This window comes from Sphaeramia orbicularis, chromosome 12 (assembly GCF_902148855.1).
Source record: "Sphaeramia orbicularis chromosome 12, fSphaOr1.1, whole genome shotgun sequence".
Classification (NCBI taxonomy): domain Eukaryota; kingdom Metazoa; phylum Chordata; class Actinopteri; order Kurtiformes; family Apogonidae; genus Sphaeramia; species Sphaeramia orbicularis.
The window spans coordinates 20,987,982-21,007,903 of NC_043968.1; the positions used below are offsets into that span (position 1 = coordinate 20,987,982).

A 19,922-nucleotide genomic window follows, 5' to 3' on the forward strand; every position below is an offset into this window, starting at 1 on the left:
ATCCAAATACATTGAGGAAAAAATATATATATATATAAAAAAGAAAAAACATATTCAAAAAGGAGCGGGATGAAGTTCAACTCATATACTCCCACCCCCTTGCCCTAACTTTTTTTTTTATTGATCATAAATTCCCTTATCAGCTCCACAAAGTGACAAACAAATCTTATACATATCAAGATAAATTTTAACCAAGCCTGCACAAAACACAAAAATGTTATACATATCAAAAATAAATTCTGTCCATTTCATGACAATATCATACGTCAAAAATAAACTAAAAAATATGTCAAGTGTCTTTGCAGGGAGTGACTTTTTCTTCGTTGAACAGAAATTTGCCAGTTTTGACCTAAAAGATTGGAGCGTTTTGTTATCAAAGGAACACAGGTTCAATTCCCCAGACCAAGCAGAAAAATTGTTGGCTGATGTGCCATTGAGCAAGACAGTTAATCTCCCATAGTGAGTGGTGTGTTTCCTCATGTTCAACTAGTGGTGGGTTAAATTGCACAACTTCATGTAAAATATAGGGATTTTTAAATTGTGATTCATTACTGTATAGTCCTGAGATCCAGCGCTGTTGTATTGTTGTTCCCTGTAGGTGACAACAGCCTCACAGCATTAACATAAACAACTAATAAAAAAAATGTACTGCACAGAAAAAAAAACATGTCAAGACAATACAGAGGGATACGGTCTGTTGGTTATCCCAGGTTTCACACAGGATGACTTTGTAAATGCATTTTTTTCCCCTCCAGGTTACTGTTTAACAAACCCATTTTCTAAACATATCCCCTCCTAAAAATAAGTCCTGTATTGTATAGAAAGCAAGATACAGAGAAAAAATACTTGAAGTCAAATATATTTAAAGATACACTTGAAAGAAACAAAGGCAAGGGTTTTATTTGGTTTGGTTTTGTTGCTAACTATAAAACACTTTGAAATTAAATATTCCTTTTGTCTATCAGGTGCATTGTTATTGCCTAAGGGGAGACAAAGTCCATTTTTTTATTGAAATACTACAGGGCAGAGTCAATGTACCATTCCAAAAGTACACTTTATGTCGTATGATCCCACGTTTGGCATTCTAATTGGCGCAAATTAACACTGCCATTAGTTCAATGACATCAGGCACGTGTAAGAATAAATACATAACATGCTGAATGAAGGTACTAGCAGTTTTGGAAATGACCAATCCCTGTGGAATGTGGTCAAGATCGGAGGAGTCTTAAATCCACCACAAATAATCTGACTGCTTTGGTGTTTCCAAAAACATTTTTTGATGCTGGCTTTACCTCCAGAGTGTAAGAGGGTGAGTCTATTATATAACTGAACCCATAGTACCAGAAAAACCAACAAAAACACAGGACAGAGGGTAGAGGCAAGTGAACGACATATATCTAGGTTAACATGATAACGATTACAGCATTTACGAGGTCATTCTGTCTGTGCATATGTGTACAGAAAATGGGTGAACTGAAGAGTATTTGCTTTGTATTTCACATTAAATAGAAACAAAGTCACTGCAAGTCACATATGTTGTTGTCCAACAGTTTAGATTGTAACAGGGCTCAATAGATACATATTAAATTGGACAGGCACAAATCCGTTGCATAACCCAGGCAATACAGAAAGAAACAACTGAATAAACTCAAACTATCTCCTACAGAAAAGAGCACTGTGTGCACCGGTAGCCTCTGTGGAAAAGAAAACTGCTTACAATTCTATTCTGCTTTTCCACAGATAGTAAGTATTGCACAAACCTCCAAGTTGAGCACTGTTTATTGACATCTACTTTCAGCACTTGATGTCATCAAGACAAAGATGGTCATAGACTGGGGGTGTTGATTACACTGGAGACAGTGTAGGTGACTCAATTCCTCTTACTGACACGGCAAAAAAGACAAGATGAAGAATAATGATACTACAGGAATGGGAAGAGTTCACCCTGAGAATCCAAAAGCCTCATATTATTTTCAGATAAACTTTGAAGAGAACCAGAACAGTGTGTTTTTCTTCCTCATTACGTGAAAGACTGCCAAAATCTACAAATTTATTTATAGAGTTTTCATTGAGCACCGTCAGTTTGACATTTTTTCAACTCATCTGGTGAAATATTTAATCATCTACCAGAAAAGTCAGACATTCTGGAGTTCTGCCAAATCAAACCTCTCTGCTCTGTTTCCTGTATAAATGTCACTATCATTGGATGGAGCAAACCCACTACTCATCATCAGGATCAGCAGAATTAAGCATTTTCCATTCTTCGCTGTATAAAAACATGGCTGACCTTGACCCTTTAAGTATGGAACAACTGTGGTAATCAAGACAAAGTACTTTTCTGTATTTGTTAATATAAGGTCAAATCAAATGTATATTATGATATGTAGTTTCATAGGACAGCATTCTTTGTTACTAGGGATACAACAATACCTGATACTGGTGTCAAATAACTGACAACTGTCTGATCCCAGGGTTTTACAGGGCTCTACAAATTGAATTTAAGACTTTTTAAGACTACTTAGAATATATTTTAATGCCTATTTCACAACCATACTGGCCAAAATGTGTGACTCCTAGAATTTAGGAAACTGTATTTGTTTACTCCTGTGCCTTGATTCCCACTGTTCCAAGTCATTTCTCACTGCAAAAGTGACAATATAAATTGTGGAGTTGGAACAGGGGGAACTGAGTCGACTAACGTTACTTTCTTTGCATCTTGGACATTTCCCAGACACATTTAAATAATACAGCAAAAAGGTTTATGGCATCATAATTTAAGACCTACTATGTCAAATTTAATGCCTTTAAAGATTTTTTAAGGTATTAAATGCAGATTTGTAAATTCCAGACTTAAGACTTTTTAAGACCCTGCAGGAACCCTGTGATATACAGGCCAATCTATTCAGTTCAATTCTATTATTCTGCATCACACTGCCAGTTTAAAGGATTACAATCTGCACACAGAAAACAGTATCAGATTATGAACCCTGATGACCAATAATTACTACAGATGAACATAGACGAATATACACAACTTAAATAAGTGTAATAAATAGCCTTCCTCTTAGCCAGGGGCCTAAACTTTACTTTGCTACACAAACTCCAGTTTTTACCCTTGGCCCTCACCGCAGGGTATTTGTCATCAGTTTGTCGTCTGTCTGTCTGTCGTATGTGCAAAAACTTTAGTGTATACCAGTAGTTCTCAGCCAGAGCGGGCTGCAGATAGTCAATAAGGAAACCCTGGCATGGACTGAAGGCTGAGGGTTTTGAAGTGCGGGCACGTTATGTTTAAAGAAGTTGCTGGTTCATGATTGTAATTTTAAAAAACAATCCGTAGATTTGTGTATTGCATATTGTGTGTTAAAATTTGTTTCACAAAGTTACAGAGAAATATTTGACCTGAAACATGGTGCTGCTTTACACATCAAAAAATTACCACCGTCTGTTCCACAGTGCGGCAGGTTTTTACCTCCGCCAAGGAGGTTATGTTTTTGCCGGTGTTGGTTCATCTGTCTGTCCGTGTGCAAGACAACTCAAAAAGTTATGGACGGATTTGGATGAAAATTTCAGGAAATGTTGATACTGGCACAAGGAACATATGATTAAATTTTGGTGGTGATGGGGGGGCACTGATCTGCCTTGGCGGTGGTCTGCGCTCTCCGAGTGCTTTTCTAGTTTAGACATTAAATGCTGGTATTGGATCAGTACTCAGTATGTCAATACCTGAAGTCTGGAAATCTGTATCCGGCCAGAAAAACTAGAATCAGTGCATCCCTATTCATACACTGTTGAATATGATACAGAATCTGCTTTTACCATAAATTAACACAATAAGGGGAAACAAGTGCAAATACTGGAATGTTAAATTACTTTATTTATCAGCATTTTACATTACTTTTAAGCCAAGACATTCCACTCATAATAGCAATTTATCGTGTTTATAAATTTATAGATATATTTCACTTCCCAGCAAAAATATTCAGCTTTAAACACCATGACAGCAAACACTTGCAAAATGTGGATATGAAAAGAACATTCAAATTGGTTAAAAACACATTACACACTACAAAACATGACCTGAGGCAACTTTCCATTTTCTCATCCTAAGTGCAAACAGACTTAGAATTAAAATACAGTGTAAGTGGTTTTAAGATCATGCCGTGAAACACTACTGAAAGGTGAGGTAACACTTTATTAATATGAACAATGACATGCTACACCTACTCCGTCATGATTCAGCTAAATAGAACATAACCCCACTGTTAGTTATCACTTAAAATCTCAAAGTGGAAGAGATACAAAATTTCATAATCCACTATCTAAAATTTTTTTTTTTCCCCACAAATTGTATATTGTGACTGGCCCCAATTCGTGAAAAGTGGAATGTTTTGTCAAGAAACTTGCATCGTGAAAGAAGATTTAAAAAAAAAAAAAAAAAAAAAAAAAGTTAGGTTTCCTGGTTGCAATTGTGTTATATAACCAAAAGGTGTGGCCGATGTTCAACTTTAGGAGCAAAAGGCTTACCCTGTGCATTACAGAAAATGGTGAGTGCATCCTCCTGGATTTCTAAACACCATAATAAGTACATATAAAGTCTACATGAAGGCAAAGCAGCATCTTGTGTATGCAGTCTCAACTGCTTTCTACAGAGAAATGTATGTTTATGTGCAATTGAACAATGGAATGTTAAGATGAAGGTGGCCTTCACTAACAAAGCCTTTATCTGAGGACAAAACATGAAAAATAGATTGTGGTTAAAGAATGCAGAAATTAAAAAAAAAAAAAAAAAAAAAAAAAAGGGAGAAACTCCCCTTAAGTTGCAGACTGTTCAGTAGTAGGGGCCGATATTTTCATATCCTGCGTAACTTGGCCAGTCAGGGAAAATCCCATGGGAGCATGTGGGGCTCCCATACCGATCAAAATGAATTCCGAGGTCAAAGGAGTCTCTCTGTTGGCTGCAGGTGTCCAGATTCCTCTTCTTCATTGAAGACCAGATGACCTTATAATTCTTCCCATCATTGCTGTCCCAGTATTCACAACCACCTACTTGATAGCAGATGGCAAACTCGATGTGTTCATGCGGCCTCAGGTCTTCAGGCAGAGAGACCTCAAAGGAGAACGTGTCACTGTATGAACTCGGATACGTGTCCTTAATATACATGCATTCTACATCTGTGTGGCTTTTCCAGGTGTCAAAGGTCACTCGCAGTTTCACAGCCTTTTCAAAGGACACATTTTTTACCTTGACTGTTCCTGCCATTGCCTTTTCTTTCAACATGCAGTGCTCCAGGCACACGTAGTTTTTCTCCAAGGATTGGCGAAAGCGCAGGTAATCTGAGGACGGCTGGGTAAAATCCAGCACCAATTTGTCCTTCTCTGATACCACACTGATGGCACACTTCAACATCTTTTGTATACTTAGAGGAATATCAATCGGATCATTAAATTCAGAGAAAACCTTCACCTTAGTTAAGGAAAGGCCTTTGTGATCTGCGAAGGTCACCTGCTTTTTGGCCTTTTTACTGTTCTTACTGGAAGGTTTTTCATCTTTGTGGTCAATCTGCTCAACACATTTTGACTGTTCAAACCTTAGGCAAGAGTTCTGTGGCTGGAAATGTTTCGGACTTGTCCTGTAGCCAAACTCCTCTTGGGACAGGTAGAGGGGTAATGCCATGTCAATCGGCATGGTGGACTTTGGAGGAAACATGCAGAGCAAACTAAAAGAGAAAGGTGAAATATAATTATCATGGAGGCAGTATACATGAGTAAAACAGTCATCACTTGAACTGTCTGCATCCCACCAAGTTGCTTTTCACAGAGAATTGTGGCCCTCTACAACAAAGCATTACTATTATTTTAAGAGCAAATAACCTAGTAATTGGATGTACAACTTGTAAATGAAGCAGAATTATCACAAGGTGCCACCCTTTACCCCCCACCCCCCCAAAAAAATAAATAAATAAAATAAATAATTTAAAAGGCCAAAACTCCAAAGTCTAAGTGCTAGCATATATAGGAAGAGAAAACATTAAGAAAATGAAATGGCAAATAAACACTTCCGTAGTTTAATGATCAGATATTTGAAGGTTTGGTGCGAAAACATTTGATTTCTAATGTTGTTCTAAGTTATTTCTATTGAACCACAGTCCTAGAATATTTTGGCATTGGGCATCTTTACAAATTTGGGGAAAATGCTCATATGCATGATTGTTTGCTACTACCTGAATACTAAGTAAAATCTAAATTTTTTCGCGTCTTTGTAAAAATCGTTTCCCCCACTTTTATTATCGCGTTATTTTCATTGTCCTTCGATTAAAAATTGCGGAAGTTTCTCCATTGAGTTGTACGTGAACGCAACATCATTAAAACCCAGGAGGTACACACCCACCCGCACAATGACCGTCCACGCTATTCCCCACGCTGAAGGACATTGTCTGCCGTGTGTCCCTTAATTTGACACTTTTATACCTGTCCATTCAACTTCCGCGACATGGTAGAGTGATTAGCAGGTAATGCTAGCTGGACTCCTGTAATGTGATGATTACTAGTGTGTGATACAGGGCCTATTAGACACTAAATGCGGAAATGTGAAATATCAAACCAAATAAAGTTAAACACAACCTCACAGAAATACAACTACCAGTCAGTTTTATCCCAAGCAGACTATGATTTGGAGAACAGAACTTCCCCTACATAAGATTTTCATATTAACATGGAACAAAAGGCGAAATATTATAGTCAAAGTGTGGGACTTGCCTCGAATAGTTCCCGTGAATCACCGGATGTTTAACCGCTTATTGTCGGAGCAGCAAAGTCTATCTCGATGTCATTTTAATAACGAGACTCGGAACACTGGGTTTTGTGTAAACGAGTCACAAATTGAACCGATGCGGAGCCGACCCCCGACTGCTGAACAGTCTCCTCTGTGGATTCATTAGTGACACAGTTCTGTCGAGCCACTTCAAACCCCACGAAGGGTTCACGTGAACACCTGTATGCAGCCAATCAGAGCGAGGCTAGGAGAAGCGTTCCATGGGCCGCGTGAACCCGGAATGTCAGCAAACAAAGAGTAGGGGGGTGGGGATGGGAATGGGAATGGGAATAGCTTCAGATGTGGGTCTGAACTGGCAGTCATTGAAGATGAAACCATACTCTGTGATCAGTAAAGTCAAACCAAGGTCACAGAGAACAAATAAATAAAATAAAAAATAAATAAATGCAAAAAGATTTAATAAATTCTGGTTGGTTCTGAAACCAGTGATTTATTTTGTATTTTACTGTTCATTTTTGCTGTTCCATACTGGCATGAAAAAAAAAAGTTCTGACAATACATTCTGGATGGACTTTCTGTACACATCTGAGGCTTTCATGTAAATTTGATTCAATCAATCAATCAATCAATCAAATTTTATTTGTATTGCGCCAAATCAAAACAAAAGTTATCTCATGGAATTTTACATATAGAGCTGGTCGAAATCGTACATATTAAGAACACTAAATACATTTTTAAGGCATCAGAGGTGGGGGATAAAAGGTGAGAATTTTGGCATTATTTATGTGAAGCCAAAATCCCAAACATTCAGGCAATGCCAAAAAAGTGAAAAAAAAAAACAAAAACAAACGGCTGCAACACAATGCTCATCACTTTGGCATTGCAAGTGATGAGCACAAACCCTGATAAGTAACATCAGATGACCTATCAGGACTCTAAAGTCTCATCAATGATGGAATAAAAAGCAGATTTGGGTGTTGGTTTATGACCAGTAAATGTGTGCTGCCTGTGAAAAGTATTGTGTGTCAGAAAATACAGAAAATGTATAGCTATTTATTATTCTATCCTCTGCATTTTTCTGTGAAAAGCAGGTATTTTCACACATCTATATTACTGACTATATACATGTTTATCCCAGAGTAAATTCAAAAGTTATCATATCAAAACAGAGTTAATTGAAGCAAAAGTGACTGCTTTATATCAATATATCATTAAATGAACATAAAAGCAAGTATCTACAGTCACTGTCACTTTTTAACAAGGGTTTTATAAATGAGTCAACGTTGCAGAAGATGACAGCATTTTATGTTCTTTATGGAGCCTCTGTACATCCAAATGGGTCATATCTGATGACAAACTGAGAAACTGCATTTCAACTCTACACATAAATAGGGTTAGTGATTTTAAAGTTATTAAACATTTTATATCATTATATGCTTAAGTTTGGCAGTGGCTGCTTAGATCTTTGAGGGTTAGTTCACATTTGTTTTTTATATGTCATCATTTTCTTTAATACTTGACGGCTTCTAACAACCCTAAGGAGTATGCATATTTCTCACCTGAAAGAACGAGTGACAAACTGCTGCACAATCCATGCAAAATGACTAATCATTTATATCAGTGCTTTTCAAGTTTTACCAAGGAAATAAATATCTACGTATAGATCGTGCAACAACAATTTGCAACATTGCATTATGTAACCACTATCTTTACCACAACGGCTTTATAACGCCGCAATTGCAGTTCAAAGTTGTGAAACAGAACAGTGGGTTTCAGTGTGAAATCAATATTTATTTAGCATTGCATCCACTGAATGATGAAGTCCAAAAGGAGAAGGACCAGGTTTATGTGCGGTCTCTGATAAGGACTGTCCCTGACTGCACTACCCTATGTGGACATGTGACCTGAAAATAGACCCAAAGCCAAGCCAGTTTGTGTTATATGTGGCAGTGGTGTGAGTGAAACATTAATAACAGGTCGATCTGTTGTGCACATTTTGTCATTTTTGTGGCGCAATGCTCTTATTTGTACATTTGGAAATAGCTAATAATCCCCAGTGGTGTGATGGTTAAAAAAGCAGATTGATCAGTTATATTAAGTGTTCATATACTAAACATTCTGTTTGTTCTTGTTTAATGTAACCTGTAGATTATGAATCACTACAAAGATTTTAACATATGAAGTGGAATTAAATTTATTGAATGTCACCAAAAGAAGCATTCACATCATACAGCCCATTTGTCAAATATAATGTCACTAAACAGAAAGGAAGAAAAATCTACGTGTGTGAATAATCTTAATATAGTTTTCAGTCCACACGTCCCATGGCTTAAGTGCATTCTTTAATGGTAGGTGCACTGATGTGCCACCATCTGTGTGGAGTTAGCTTGTCGGGAAAATGGACACTGAAATCTTCTGAAATGCAATGTCTTTTTTTTTTTTCTCCTAAGGCCTAATAATGAAATAAGCTTAAGCCTTAAACCATGAAAAGTAGTAGTAAAAGTTATATTTGAATAAAGCATTAAAACATTATGAACAATAGCCCTCTGCAGAGTGTTGAATTATACAAAGTTCATTCAGTACAACACTGCACAATGTCTGAATCTTATCATATGTTTTGTGCAATTTGACTATTAGCCTTACTATGAGTATCAAAATATTTAGTAAAGTGAAATGTAAACATGTAGCAGAAGTAAAAGTTCCACACATAATATATCTACTGATATTCTTTTTTATGTTTAAAGCCAGGGCATAGATTTACTTATGAATAATTTGGAGAACTTCTTTATATTATCTTATCTTTCAGATAGTGAAGATTGTTATATGACTCTCTGCACAGATCTATAGTTACAACAACTATTTTCCTCTGACTGCTCTTCAGCTCACATAATGTAGGCCAGCTGTAGCTTTGTCCATGATAACACATTTCGTGCTTCATCTCATGCCTCCACCAGACAGAGAGGAGACACCTATTTTTTCACCTCCCAGACTATCAGTAATAGGTTAACACAAACAAATCTAAACCATATCATTTTAAAATCAAGCCTACAACCGAGTGTCACCATCCTTTTTCACTGTGTAAAATAATGTCAGCTGATGTTAGTTAGCCATGTTAACTAGTGTGAACTGTAAGAGTACCCTTTCTTCTGTCATGTGTAGAAGTCAAGAGTAAACAAGTGGAGTGAAATATCATACTGGGATGAGTTTCAATCTATACACCCCATGAAAATGTCACCATTTATGAATTATTTGTAGCTTGCTAATGGTGACACAGCAGCAAGCTTGAGCGAAGCAAGCTGGCAAGGAATCAGACAGAGCATCTTCAGGGTTCCAGGTGAGCTCCTATAGTTTATGAATTAGAGAAGCACTAGCACAAAGTAGCTCTTCAAATGATAATACTGTATTTAGGCCTACAGCTTATTAATCAATTCATAATTGTTTTACACATAGGAAACCAGGAAATTCAGTACAAATTATATGGAATAAGTTAAGCGAGAAGTAACTGGACCTTCAGTGCTTCAGGTGATGTACTGTATACTATTGTAGATTATTTGCGTTACTAAAGTACATGTAATGAAAACAAATTCTTACCCTAGTTTGTTATTATACCAGATACAATAATATTCTTACATTTATAAAGACAAGATGTTGGGGGGGGGGGGGGGGGGGGGGGGGGTTGAGGCCAGATCTAACCGTGTGTTGGAGATTTTTTGTTAAATGCAGGCAGCTGTGAGCCTGTTTACAGTCTCCTCCAAGAGAGGGTGATCGCTGTACTGCGCATGTGCAGAGACACGTTTGCTTTGCTGTGACGTTGTGGTCTGCTCCTCTGACTTCCTCCTGGTGGAAAACCAGGATGTGACTGCTGCTGTTAGCTAGCCCACCAGGACACTGATGCCTTCATGTTGAAAATCAGGAAATATAGGTACACATCTCTGTGAAAATTATAAAGAACGTCTTTCTTCGCCTGAAAACTTTAGAGAGGTAAGTTTAAACGTCATTATCGCTGTTACTTTGCTGAACATCCACAGCTAACTCCAACCTAGCTAACTGCTAGCTGGCGTTATCTGATTGTTTAACGTTGACTGGGCGTAGAGGGACTAGCTTAGCTCATCTATTTGTCAGCTGAACCAGGAAAATATTACAACATTTGGCAGACTGACACGTTGTTAATATGTTACTGAACTGGTTTATTGTTCAATACACACTGCGCAGGCTGTGTTGACTGCCAGCTGCCAGCTCGTAGTGTTTTCCATGGTCATATTTGACACGTAAAGCCAAGCTGCCTGCAGTTAGTGTCATTATTTAGATATATTACAATAAAGAAATACCGCAAGGAACGATTAAATAATTATGAGATGTGACTTGCAATACATAGTTTTTAATGCTGGACTCTCCCTTCTATTATTCTTTCATCTTTTTGACTGCGCCTCTCTGTCACTGGTTTGCTTTTGAAAATGATGTTTCTTAAAGACATTGTCATTACAGATTATCCATTTACATCAATTTACTGCCTGCACAGCGCTATGCACCCATCCCCCTTTACTCCAAAGATATGATACAAAAGACCCATTCATGTTCACAGGTCAGCTTGCTATTGTTGTGGAGTCCTATCTCATTAGTAATTGTATGGGAGCACAAAAAAATGCCATGAAAATTTCGCATAGCATATACAAAGAAATGAACAGTGCAATTATCAATGTGTTACTCTTACCACCATTACATCAGTCACCAGCATGCGCATTTGTTCACATAAATATATTAAACAAATAAAACTTAAAATGTAAGTAATTTGTCTTCCAGGTTACTGTGGGTCTGCAGAGAGGAACACAGCGGGATGAGTGGGGCAGCACTAGGCATTGAGATAGTGGTAGTGTTTTTCCTGGCACTGTTCCTGCTGCACCGCTATGGGGACTTCCGAAAGCAGCAGCGCATGGTATTATTTGGCACACTGCTGGCTTGGTACCTGTGTTTCCTTATCGTCTTCATCTTGCCCCTGGATGTCAGCACGGTCAGTACTGAACAGAGACAGTATAGGTCTTTCTTATATATGTACGTAGTGCATAGACCTTAACATTATATGTTAATTCTCTTTTTACAGACCATCTACAAACAGTGCATAATAGATCATGAAGAGCATGCATCTGGTCCCACTGCCAACCCTTTACCATTCAATCACACACAAAATGCTTCTGTCACACCCACTAAAAGGTTTGCATGTTATTATCTTATGTCAGTGTCTTATGACAGGGGTTGAACTAATTCAGTAATGGTAGAGATAATTCACATAGAAATATATTTTTCTGTAGTTTCATTGCATTTTTCAGCTTGTTTTCAGCCATTTGACATGTATATGAACAGTTATTTGTGACTGTATTATGGCCATATTACCTAAACAAAAGCTGAGTGACTATGTACGCTTTAGACTGAACTAAACTGGAACCTTTTGCTCTAAATCAACATTGGCCTTTCTCTAGTGTTAGTTTTTTTATGTTATTTTTGATGAGATTGCTCATAATAACAGTGTAACACTTTAATGCCTCCCCACTGTGACAGTGTATTAAAGCCATGCTATAAGCCATGGAGCTACATTCCTGATGGGATTATGCCTGTGTTCTGGAGAGTGGTTTACTGGACATCCCAGTGTCTGACATGGTCGGTGTGATTTTGTGCTATAAATCCTTGTATCCTTATAATCCTATAAATGAAACTTTGTGTCATTTTTACTTCATGACATTTTTTCCTAAATATTTTAATGGCTTGTGTTGTCAGGCTGCTGCTGCCATTTATGCAGTCCTATGCCCGCTCTGGAGGCTTTTCTATCACTGGAAAAATTAAAACAGCACTGATAGAGAATGCCATTTATTATGGAACCTATTTACTCATCTTTGGCTCTTTGCTCATATATGTGGCTGTTCACCCAGAGTGGCATCTTTCCTGGTGAGTACTAAAAAAAGAAACAAGTCACAGTGAACAAATGTAATCAAAATCTGACTACCAAAACAACCTACCTCTCCTGACTCAGGTATGAGCTTCAGACCATTGGGATTACAGCAGCCAACACTTGGGGCCTCTTCCTCCTGGTGCTGTTGCTCGGTTATGGATTGGTGGAAATCCCTCGGTCATACTGGAATGCGTCACGCCATGGACACTTGCTTATAAAAACATACTTCAAGGCTTCCAAACTGATGACGGAAAAAGCTGATGCAGAAGAGAACTTAGAGGATGTCATGGAGGTGGGTTAGGCAGTGAAAGTAAACAGTAGATCTTTGCACAGTTTTTATTGTGACGTAAATCTGAGTCAGTATGTCTGTTTTGCTATAGGAGGTGAGGAAGGTCAGTGAATCCATCAAGTATAACCATCCACTGAGGAAATACATTGATACAATTCTCAGAAAAGTAAGTGTTCCAGGGACTTAAAACGGCACTAAGCTTCAACTTTCATCAATGTTTTAAATAAAATTTACAGTAATAACAATATAACTTTCCTCTGTAGTGCCCAGTAGACTACCAAGAGAAGATGGGCAGGAACATGGATGACTATGAGGACTTTGATGACAAACAAAACACATATCCCAGTGAGAAGAGTCTGGTGAAACTCCATAAACAGGTGAGAGAGATGATAAATTCAGTGATCCTAATGAAGATTGTTTCTCTTTCCTATGTGGAAAGTGCTAGCCTATTTATGTGGATGCAGGATCAGAAAACACAATGAGCACACTGTTGGGCTGATGTTGAATACATTTACATTTCAATACACATTTGTCAATTAAAGTATGTTATTACTTACACAAGATGAAATATTTAATCATATATTAACACAAATTCATTCTTTTACTGTAACAGAATTGTGATTCCACAAGTGTCATGATAGTGTTACTCAGCATGTGAAAACAGCTTCTTCTGTAAATCTGTAAGACATTTAAAAAGATTGAAAAGAGAGCTCTGATGAAATCAAGTGTTATCTTAAGATAAACAGGACAGAGGGCCTGTAATACTTTTGACAGGCATGGAAAGACATGGAGTTTGGAGTTTGTGAGCATGTTCCTAACAGGAAAAAATATAGTAAAAGACTGACTGAATGACTGACTTGAATTAGTCAACAGTTAAATTGCTTAGGGACTGAAAGTCTGGATATTTCAGACTTTCCAGCGTTTCAATAAATTTGTTCTCTTTAAATCTGTAGTTGTAAGGCCACATAAGGATTCCTGTCTCAAAATCATCCAGTTGTTTGTTGCATTTGGTATATTTATGCATACGATTTTCCATCCAGGTGATCTATGCAGTGCAGAGACATAACAGGACACGGGTGCAGTGGCAGATCCTGTTGCAGCAAGCCATCCATTTGGAGGATGTTGCCAAGAATGAGACCAGTTCGACCCACCAGTTTGTCCATAGCTTCCCCTCCTCGGAGCCCGCTGGCTGGTTCAGTAGATATATCTATACACCAACTGTAGGTGGGTTGAAATACAGGGGTCCCAGTCACTGCAGGCATTCATTCATACATTATGCATTAATCTAAAATTAATATAAATTATTATTAGTGTTAATAGTAGAATATTATTGTTATTCATTAATAATACAGTCCACAGAATTTCCTGTTCTAATTCATCTATGTGTGTGTGGTTGTACAGAGTGGTACTGGGAGTGTCTCCTGAAGCGCTGGTTTTATCGGCTGCTGTCTGTGGTCCTTACTCTGTTCAGTGTGGCTGTGGTTTGGTCCGAGTGCACCTTCTTCAGCATCCGACCTGTCCTCTCACTGTTTGCTGTTTTCATCCAGCTTGCTGAAAGAGACTACAACTACTTGTACATTGAGGTGAGACAAAAAACATGCACTGAAAATAACTTGGTGTCAGCAGGAATGGATTACTTTATTTACTGTATTGAGTCATGGGTCCTTGTCAGGTCTGATTGAAAAGTTAAACCAGTTCATTCAATCTAGGTTTCATCAACAGCTTAAAAGTGTGCCCTCATTTTCTTTCCATCACGTCCAGTATCTAAATGGACTTAAGCCACAAATCAACATCAAGTTAAAAAGTAACAGTGGAATTATTGCACTTCTGTTAATTATAACATGAATAGTTACACTGTTAGATTTTTTTAATGCCTCATAGTGAATCAGTTACATCTGCTGTATGTGCAGATTCTGATAGAACCAAGTAAATACAGTAATAACCTGTACTTTTAAATATAATTAAAATAGATATTAGACGGAGTTTTTCTATATTTTCCTGTTTTGTATTGTATTGAAGTTTTGTATGTATCACATTTGTAAAGTTTTTTGTTAATATTAAATAGTGAAAGCTGTAATTTATTCCCATGTTTTAGTTCTAAAAGGATATTTAAGACCTAACACTTTCAGTTGTTTTTTTTAGTTTAACAGCCTCTTGCTGGGAATATTCAATATACATTTTTCAGAACACTGTCAGGGAATATTATATTGCTGTGGTCAGTGAGAATCACAGCTACATGACATGTTTATCTAACTGTGTTCTCTACTTTATTTGATCACCTTTGTCTACCAGATGGCGTGCTTCATTACAATCTTCTTCCTGTGCACCTGTGTTTACTCCACCGTGTTCCGCATTCGGGTTTTTAATTACTATTACCTGGCCTCACATCACCAGACTGATGCTTACAGCCTCCAATTTAGCGGCATGTAAGTAACAGTATGTTAAAACATTGTCTGTGACATGCACATTAAAACCCTAAAACAGGGTGTATGTTTTTTTTAACCTGACTTTTGAATTTGCAGGTTGTTCTGTCGTTTAACGCCTCCTCTGTGTCTTAACTTCCTCGGTTTGATCCACATGGACTCTGCAATTTCCCACCAGCAGAAGGAACAGACTGCATACACCTCTGTAAATAATCTCAATTAAAGTAAAAAACATAAGGTTCTAGTTCAGCTGTTAAACACAAAATCTCCATCTGACTTGAGGTTTTGGTTTGGTTTCTCTACAGATCATGGGATCCATGCGTGTTCTCTCTTTTATTGCTAATGGCTTCTATATCTACTACCCCATGTTGATAGTAATCCTCTGTTTTGCTACCTACTTCAGGTGAGATAAGGTCACAGTCTTTACCTCGCTTACAAACATGCTGGATGTTCTATAGATGTGTCATGTTCCATAAATTTGACGATGACTGTAACTCTGTCCTCAGTCTGGGGACCCGCTGTCTAAACCTTCTTGGCTTCCAGCAGTTCATGGGCGACAATGAAATGACATCAGACCTAATTGACGAGGGCAAAGAGCTGATTCGACGAGGTGATATTTAAAAAAAGGTCATAGTTCCAGTTTTACAGAGGAGATAAACACGTCTGTCCTGCTTAACAATGCCTTTTTTTTTTACAGAGAAAAGAAAGAGACAAAGGATTGAAGATGGTGAGAACAGACGAAGAGTGAGTGACCTTTTTTCCACACGTAAAGCACATAATCATGTCTATAGTAATCACTGAAAGATCAGAGACAGCTCAACAATCAATGTTACACTATTCTCCCACAAATCTGGTAGATTAAAATGAATGTTAGTTACTCATTCAAAGCTGCTTTACCCAGAAGAATAAAGACCCATGACAAAGAATGTACTAAATAAAGAAAAAACTGGAATACATTTTAAAAATATTTCTTGTTCTTGTATTCAGATACAACAGGTATGTGGAATAAAACAAACATAGATACGCTATGCAAGCCTCTGGATTGAAATTACTGAATAGAATTAATTTATTTTTCCTCTATACACACATTATATATCTGTATGCAGATTTTGTAACGCTGAATCGTCACTAATAACATGTATAGTCTAGTGCTGTGCTACAGTGGCAGTGTTTGGGACCAAAGTGTAAGTGGGTTAACAGCAGTTGTGAAACCCAATCATCCGTCCCTGACAAGCACCTCTGCACTGTACAAATAAGCTACTGCATGATATAAAAGGATAAAAGGGTGGTGATAAACTTCTGAGGTCAGTTAAAAAGTACTAGAATTTAACATATTGATAACTTTAATGGGTGAATTGAGTTAGTTTTTCAGTTTTTTTTTCATATATTAGTCTTCTGAGGAAGATTGGATGCATAAAATAATAAAAGGATGAAAAAAAAAAGTATTTTAACATCTTCTAAAATCTCTTGTTCTAACTTCCCAAGAGGAGGAAAGGAGCTATCTTATTCTCTTAAATATTGGTTGAAGAATACCAGCCACATCTTCCTAAACTCCTCTCTGTGTTGCAGGAGTGGAAGGAACGCTATGGAAACCCGAGGGAAGACTATGCTGCGAGGAACAGAAGCAGCCATGAAATGAAGGAAACCAACTACTCAGACACCGTGAACCCCAGCACTAACAGGCGTAGGTTGAACACCAGTATTTTTATTGTGTGCGTGGTACTCGCAGTGCACTACAACACTGCTGACAGTAGTCCGCTGACTGTGTTTGTTTTTTCACAGAAGCTAAGTATTCTCGGACTGGGAATCGAGCAGAGAGAGACTGCATTGAACTGCTTCAGGATGCAGAGCCTTTAGACTTCAACGCTGATTCTCTGACTGATGATCCTCTTGACACAGACTCTGGAAGGCAAGATTTCTTCTTTGTGCTCTCATAATGAACTGTAACCATACATGTGCCACTGTATGTACTGTACCGACATGTGCTCTTTGTGTGTCTTGGTTTGTTTTTGCTCACAGGCATTCAGGAGGAAGATATCTGTCCATGTCTTCGTCTCGCAGCCGGATATTTGATGACGTCTAAGAAGAAGAGAGCCATAAACTGGAACGCACATGTACATATGACTGTCCACACATCCGCCTTGCTGGGAGTGACTGCTACAGATGCTCAAATAACCAGTGTGAATGTACCATGTGATCTCATCTCACATTACATATGTTGTACGGCTGTTTTCTCTCAGGATGTACGATCATTTAAAAGAAACAACAGCTCACATCATGAAGTTACAGGTAAATGAAGGCACTTTGAAGTAATATTAATGCTAGTAATGTTACAGAAATCTTAATATATGAATGCAGCACTGGCATATGTTGGTCATGTATAACAATTCCAGATCCTCCTCTTAAACTTATTGCCCCTTGTGTTACAACTGCATGATCAAAATTGGCAGAATCTATTTGTTAAGGCTTTGACTGAGCATGAACATGAATGTCTGCTAAGTATGAAATCTGCAGCTGGTGCATGTGTGAACACTGCATCAGGTCTAATGAAGGTCCTTGGAAGTATGTTTTATTTATATTTTTTATTATGTGTCAGTAAATATCATGTTGTGGATTTATTTAACTGTACATCAGAAACAGTGAAGAACAAGAATGAACATTGTTTCAGCCGCAGACCTGCTGATCTTTTCCTTACCTATTTTGAGAGTTTCAGTTAAGAGCAGACCTATATGTATAATGCAGACAGTGTGGGAAGACCCATTTATTCTGAAAATGATTGCTTTCTATTTATTTCAACATCATGGGGTAGGAAAGCATATGAGCATTGGGGTTTTGCACTTTCTCAAGCTCAGTGCATTTATGTTTTTTGTTAACTGACCAAGTTAGTGTGTGGTGTTTAAAGGGTAAATGTGCCATTTTTCTAAAGAAAAACTGCCATTTATCTGTCACCTTGAAGTGAAAATGACACGCATGTCTTTTTCCATCCATGGTTTCAGTTGAATCATAAATACACAGTTTACAAAGATTAGAAAAAGTGACCTTTAAAGGACCATACCAGTGTTTTGTGTGTTGTAGCCCAGTCATTACTACCTTTTTAATAAGCATAGCCACTCAGTTGTTTTCTGAAACTGTTTGCATTTAACTTTTTTTTCCTCCATTTGTTCAAGTTAAATGATTGTCGATCAGTTCTTGTGCTTGTGCTGTAACTGTAGGACTGAAACCAGGAAAGTTTTGGCATAAAGACTAAAAGGGAGAACAAAGATTGAACCAAAGTTTAGTCAAAGTTCAACAATAATCAAGTCTCTACATCTGATGAGACTGTAAAGGAGAAACACAAAACATATAAGGAGTTTATATTATTGAGTTTTCTTTATGTTGATACAGGTTTTTCCACTTCTTTCCAGTCTTGATTGATGGTTTCTAATAATATAAGTAAAGTAGATGTCATTTTCAGATTGATCACACGTACAAAGTATGAAAGTAACGTATGTCTACCTTTATGACAGTGTCTAAAATGTTAAAAGTAAATGGTTTCAACATGTTCTAACACAGGTACAGTCCTTTAAATAAGTTAAGCATTTAGCTGGCAGGTACAGCTGAGCGTCAGGTCAGTCTGGGAGCTTCTTGTATACTTCTGTAGGTTGAAGGTGAGGTTTTACCGCTGTCAGAAACAAAAGCCTCATAATAGAAGTACAGTAAATGTCATGGATACCTGCAGCAAGCCACACATCCCCATTGAACGCTACTAGTGAGTGACACTCCTGTGTATATATGTATGATATATTTTTTTGTATTTTATGCGCGAATTAATATAAAGAAAACGTCATATGTGACTTCCTATTTATGGTATTTCACACAACTTGAATTCTACTGTATCTTTCCTTCTGTCTGAGATAGTGACTTTTCCTCCAAATACACACATCTTTAAATCAGCTCAATATACCTTTCACTAGTGACTGTATGAGTGTGTGTGTGTGTGTGTGTGTGTGTGTGTGTGTGTGTGTTTGACTGAGACTGTCTGATCATACCGGTGATTCTGGTGATGTATTTTAATTCTGTTAATATGAATATATGAATATTTATTGTCTGTTTTGATCTCAGCACATTTTTCTGATCCTGGAAATGAAGAGTAACTCTAATCTGTCACTTCCTCAGCTCTGTGATTTAGCGTATTATTAAGTCAAAAGACTATGTATGGTTAACTCTGCTGACAGTGTTGTGTCATTCAATAAAAGGTATTGAAAGTGTTATGTATGCTGCTGTTTTGTGTGTCATCATGAACATTCCGTGGTGTTTTTTATGTTAAATAGTCTAAATTATACTTGTCTCTGATTGGTGTAGCACCCAGATTACCAAGATATCTCATTAGTGATTTATAGTAAAGTATATTATTTATATTAAGGATATTATTTTATAGTATTCAAAAGCCTGACCAGGGACAAAGACTGCAAATTAGCTGAAGCTAGACATCTTATATGCATCATATTTTCCCTTTGG

General features: G+C 37.4%; 2 protein-coding genes across 3 annotated transcripts; one reads left to right on the forward strand and one right to left on the reverse strand.

The window, feature by feature from the left end:
- Positions 1-4,796: 4,796 nt before the first annotated feature.
- Positions 4,797-6,995, reverse strand: ppp1r3b (protein phosphatase 1, regulatory subunit 3B). The gene is made up of 2 exons (XM_030148521.1): positions 6,757-6,995; positions 4,797-5,717 (listed from the first exon to the last, which is right to left on the reverse strand). Exon 2 carries the CDS (start codon positions 5,705-5,707, stop codon positions 4,829-4,831), a length of 879 nt encoding a protein of 292 aa, XP_030004381.1. The 5' UTR covers positions 5,708-5,717; positions 6,757-6,995; the 3' UTR covers positions 4,797-4,828.
- Positions 6,996-10,588: 3,593 nt separating this feature from the next.
- lmbrd2b (LMBR1 domain containing 2b) lies at positions 10,589-19,679 on the forward strand. 2 transcript variants are annotated; one of them, XM_030149695.1, is made up of 18 exons: positions 10,589-10,753; positions 11,573-11,780; positions 11,871-11,980; positions 12,326-12,424; positions 12,542-12,709; positions 12,795-13,005; positions 13,094-13,168; positions 13,266-13,379; positions 14,043-14,226; positions 14,404-14,585; positions 15,295-15,428; positions 15,525-15,630; positions 15,731-15,828; positions 15,932-16,035; positions 16,123-16,169; positions 16,995-17,109; positions 17,208-17,334; positions 17,445-19,679. In XM_030149695.1, exons 2-18 carry the CDS (start codon positions 11,607-11,609, stop codon positions 17,506-17,508), a joined length of 2,112 nt encoding a protein of 703 aa, XP_030005555.1. In that variant the 5' UTR covers positions 10,589-10,753; positions 11,573-11,606; the 3' UTR covers positions 17,509-19,679. The 2 variants fall into 2 exon arrangements, with proteins under 2 accessions (XP_030005555.1, XP_030005556.1); XM_030149696.1 differs by having other exon boundaries at positions 11,591-11,780.
- Positions 19,680-19,922: the final 243 nt, after the last annotated feature.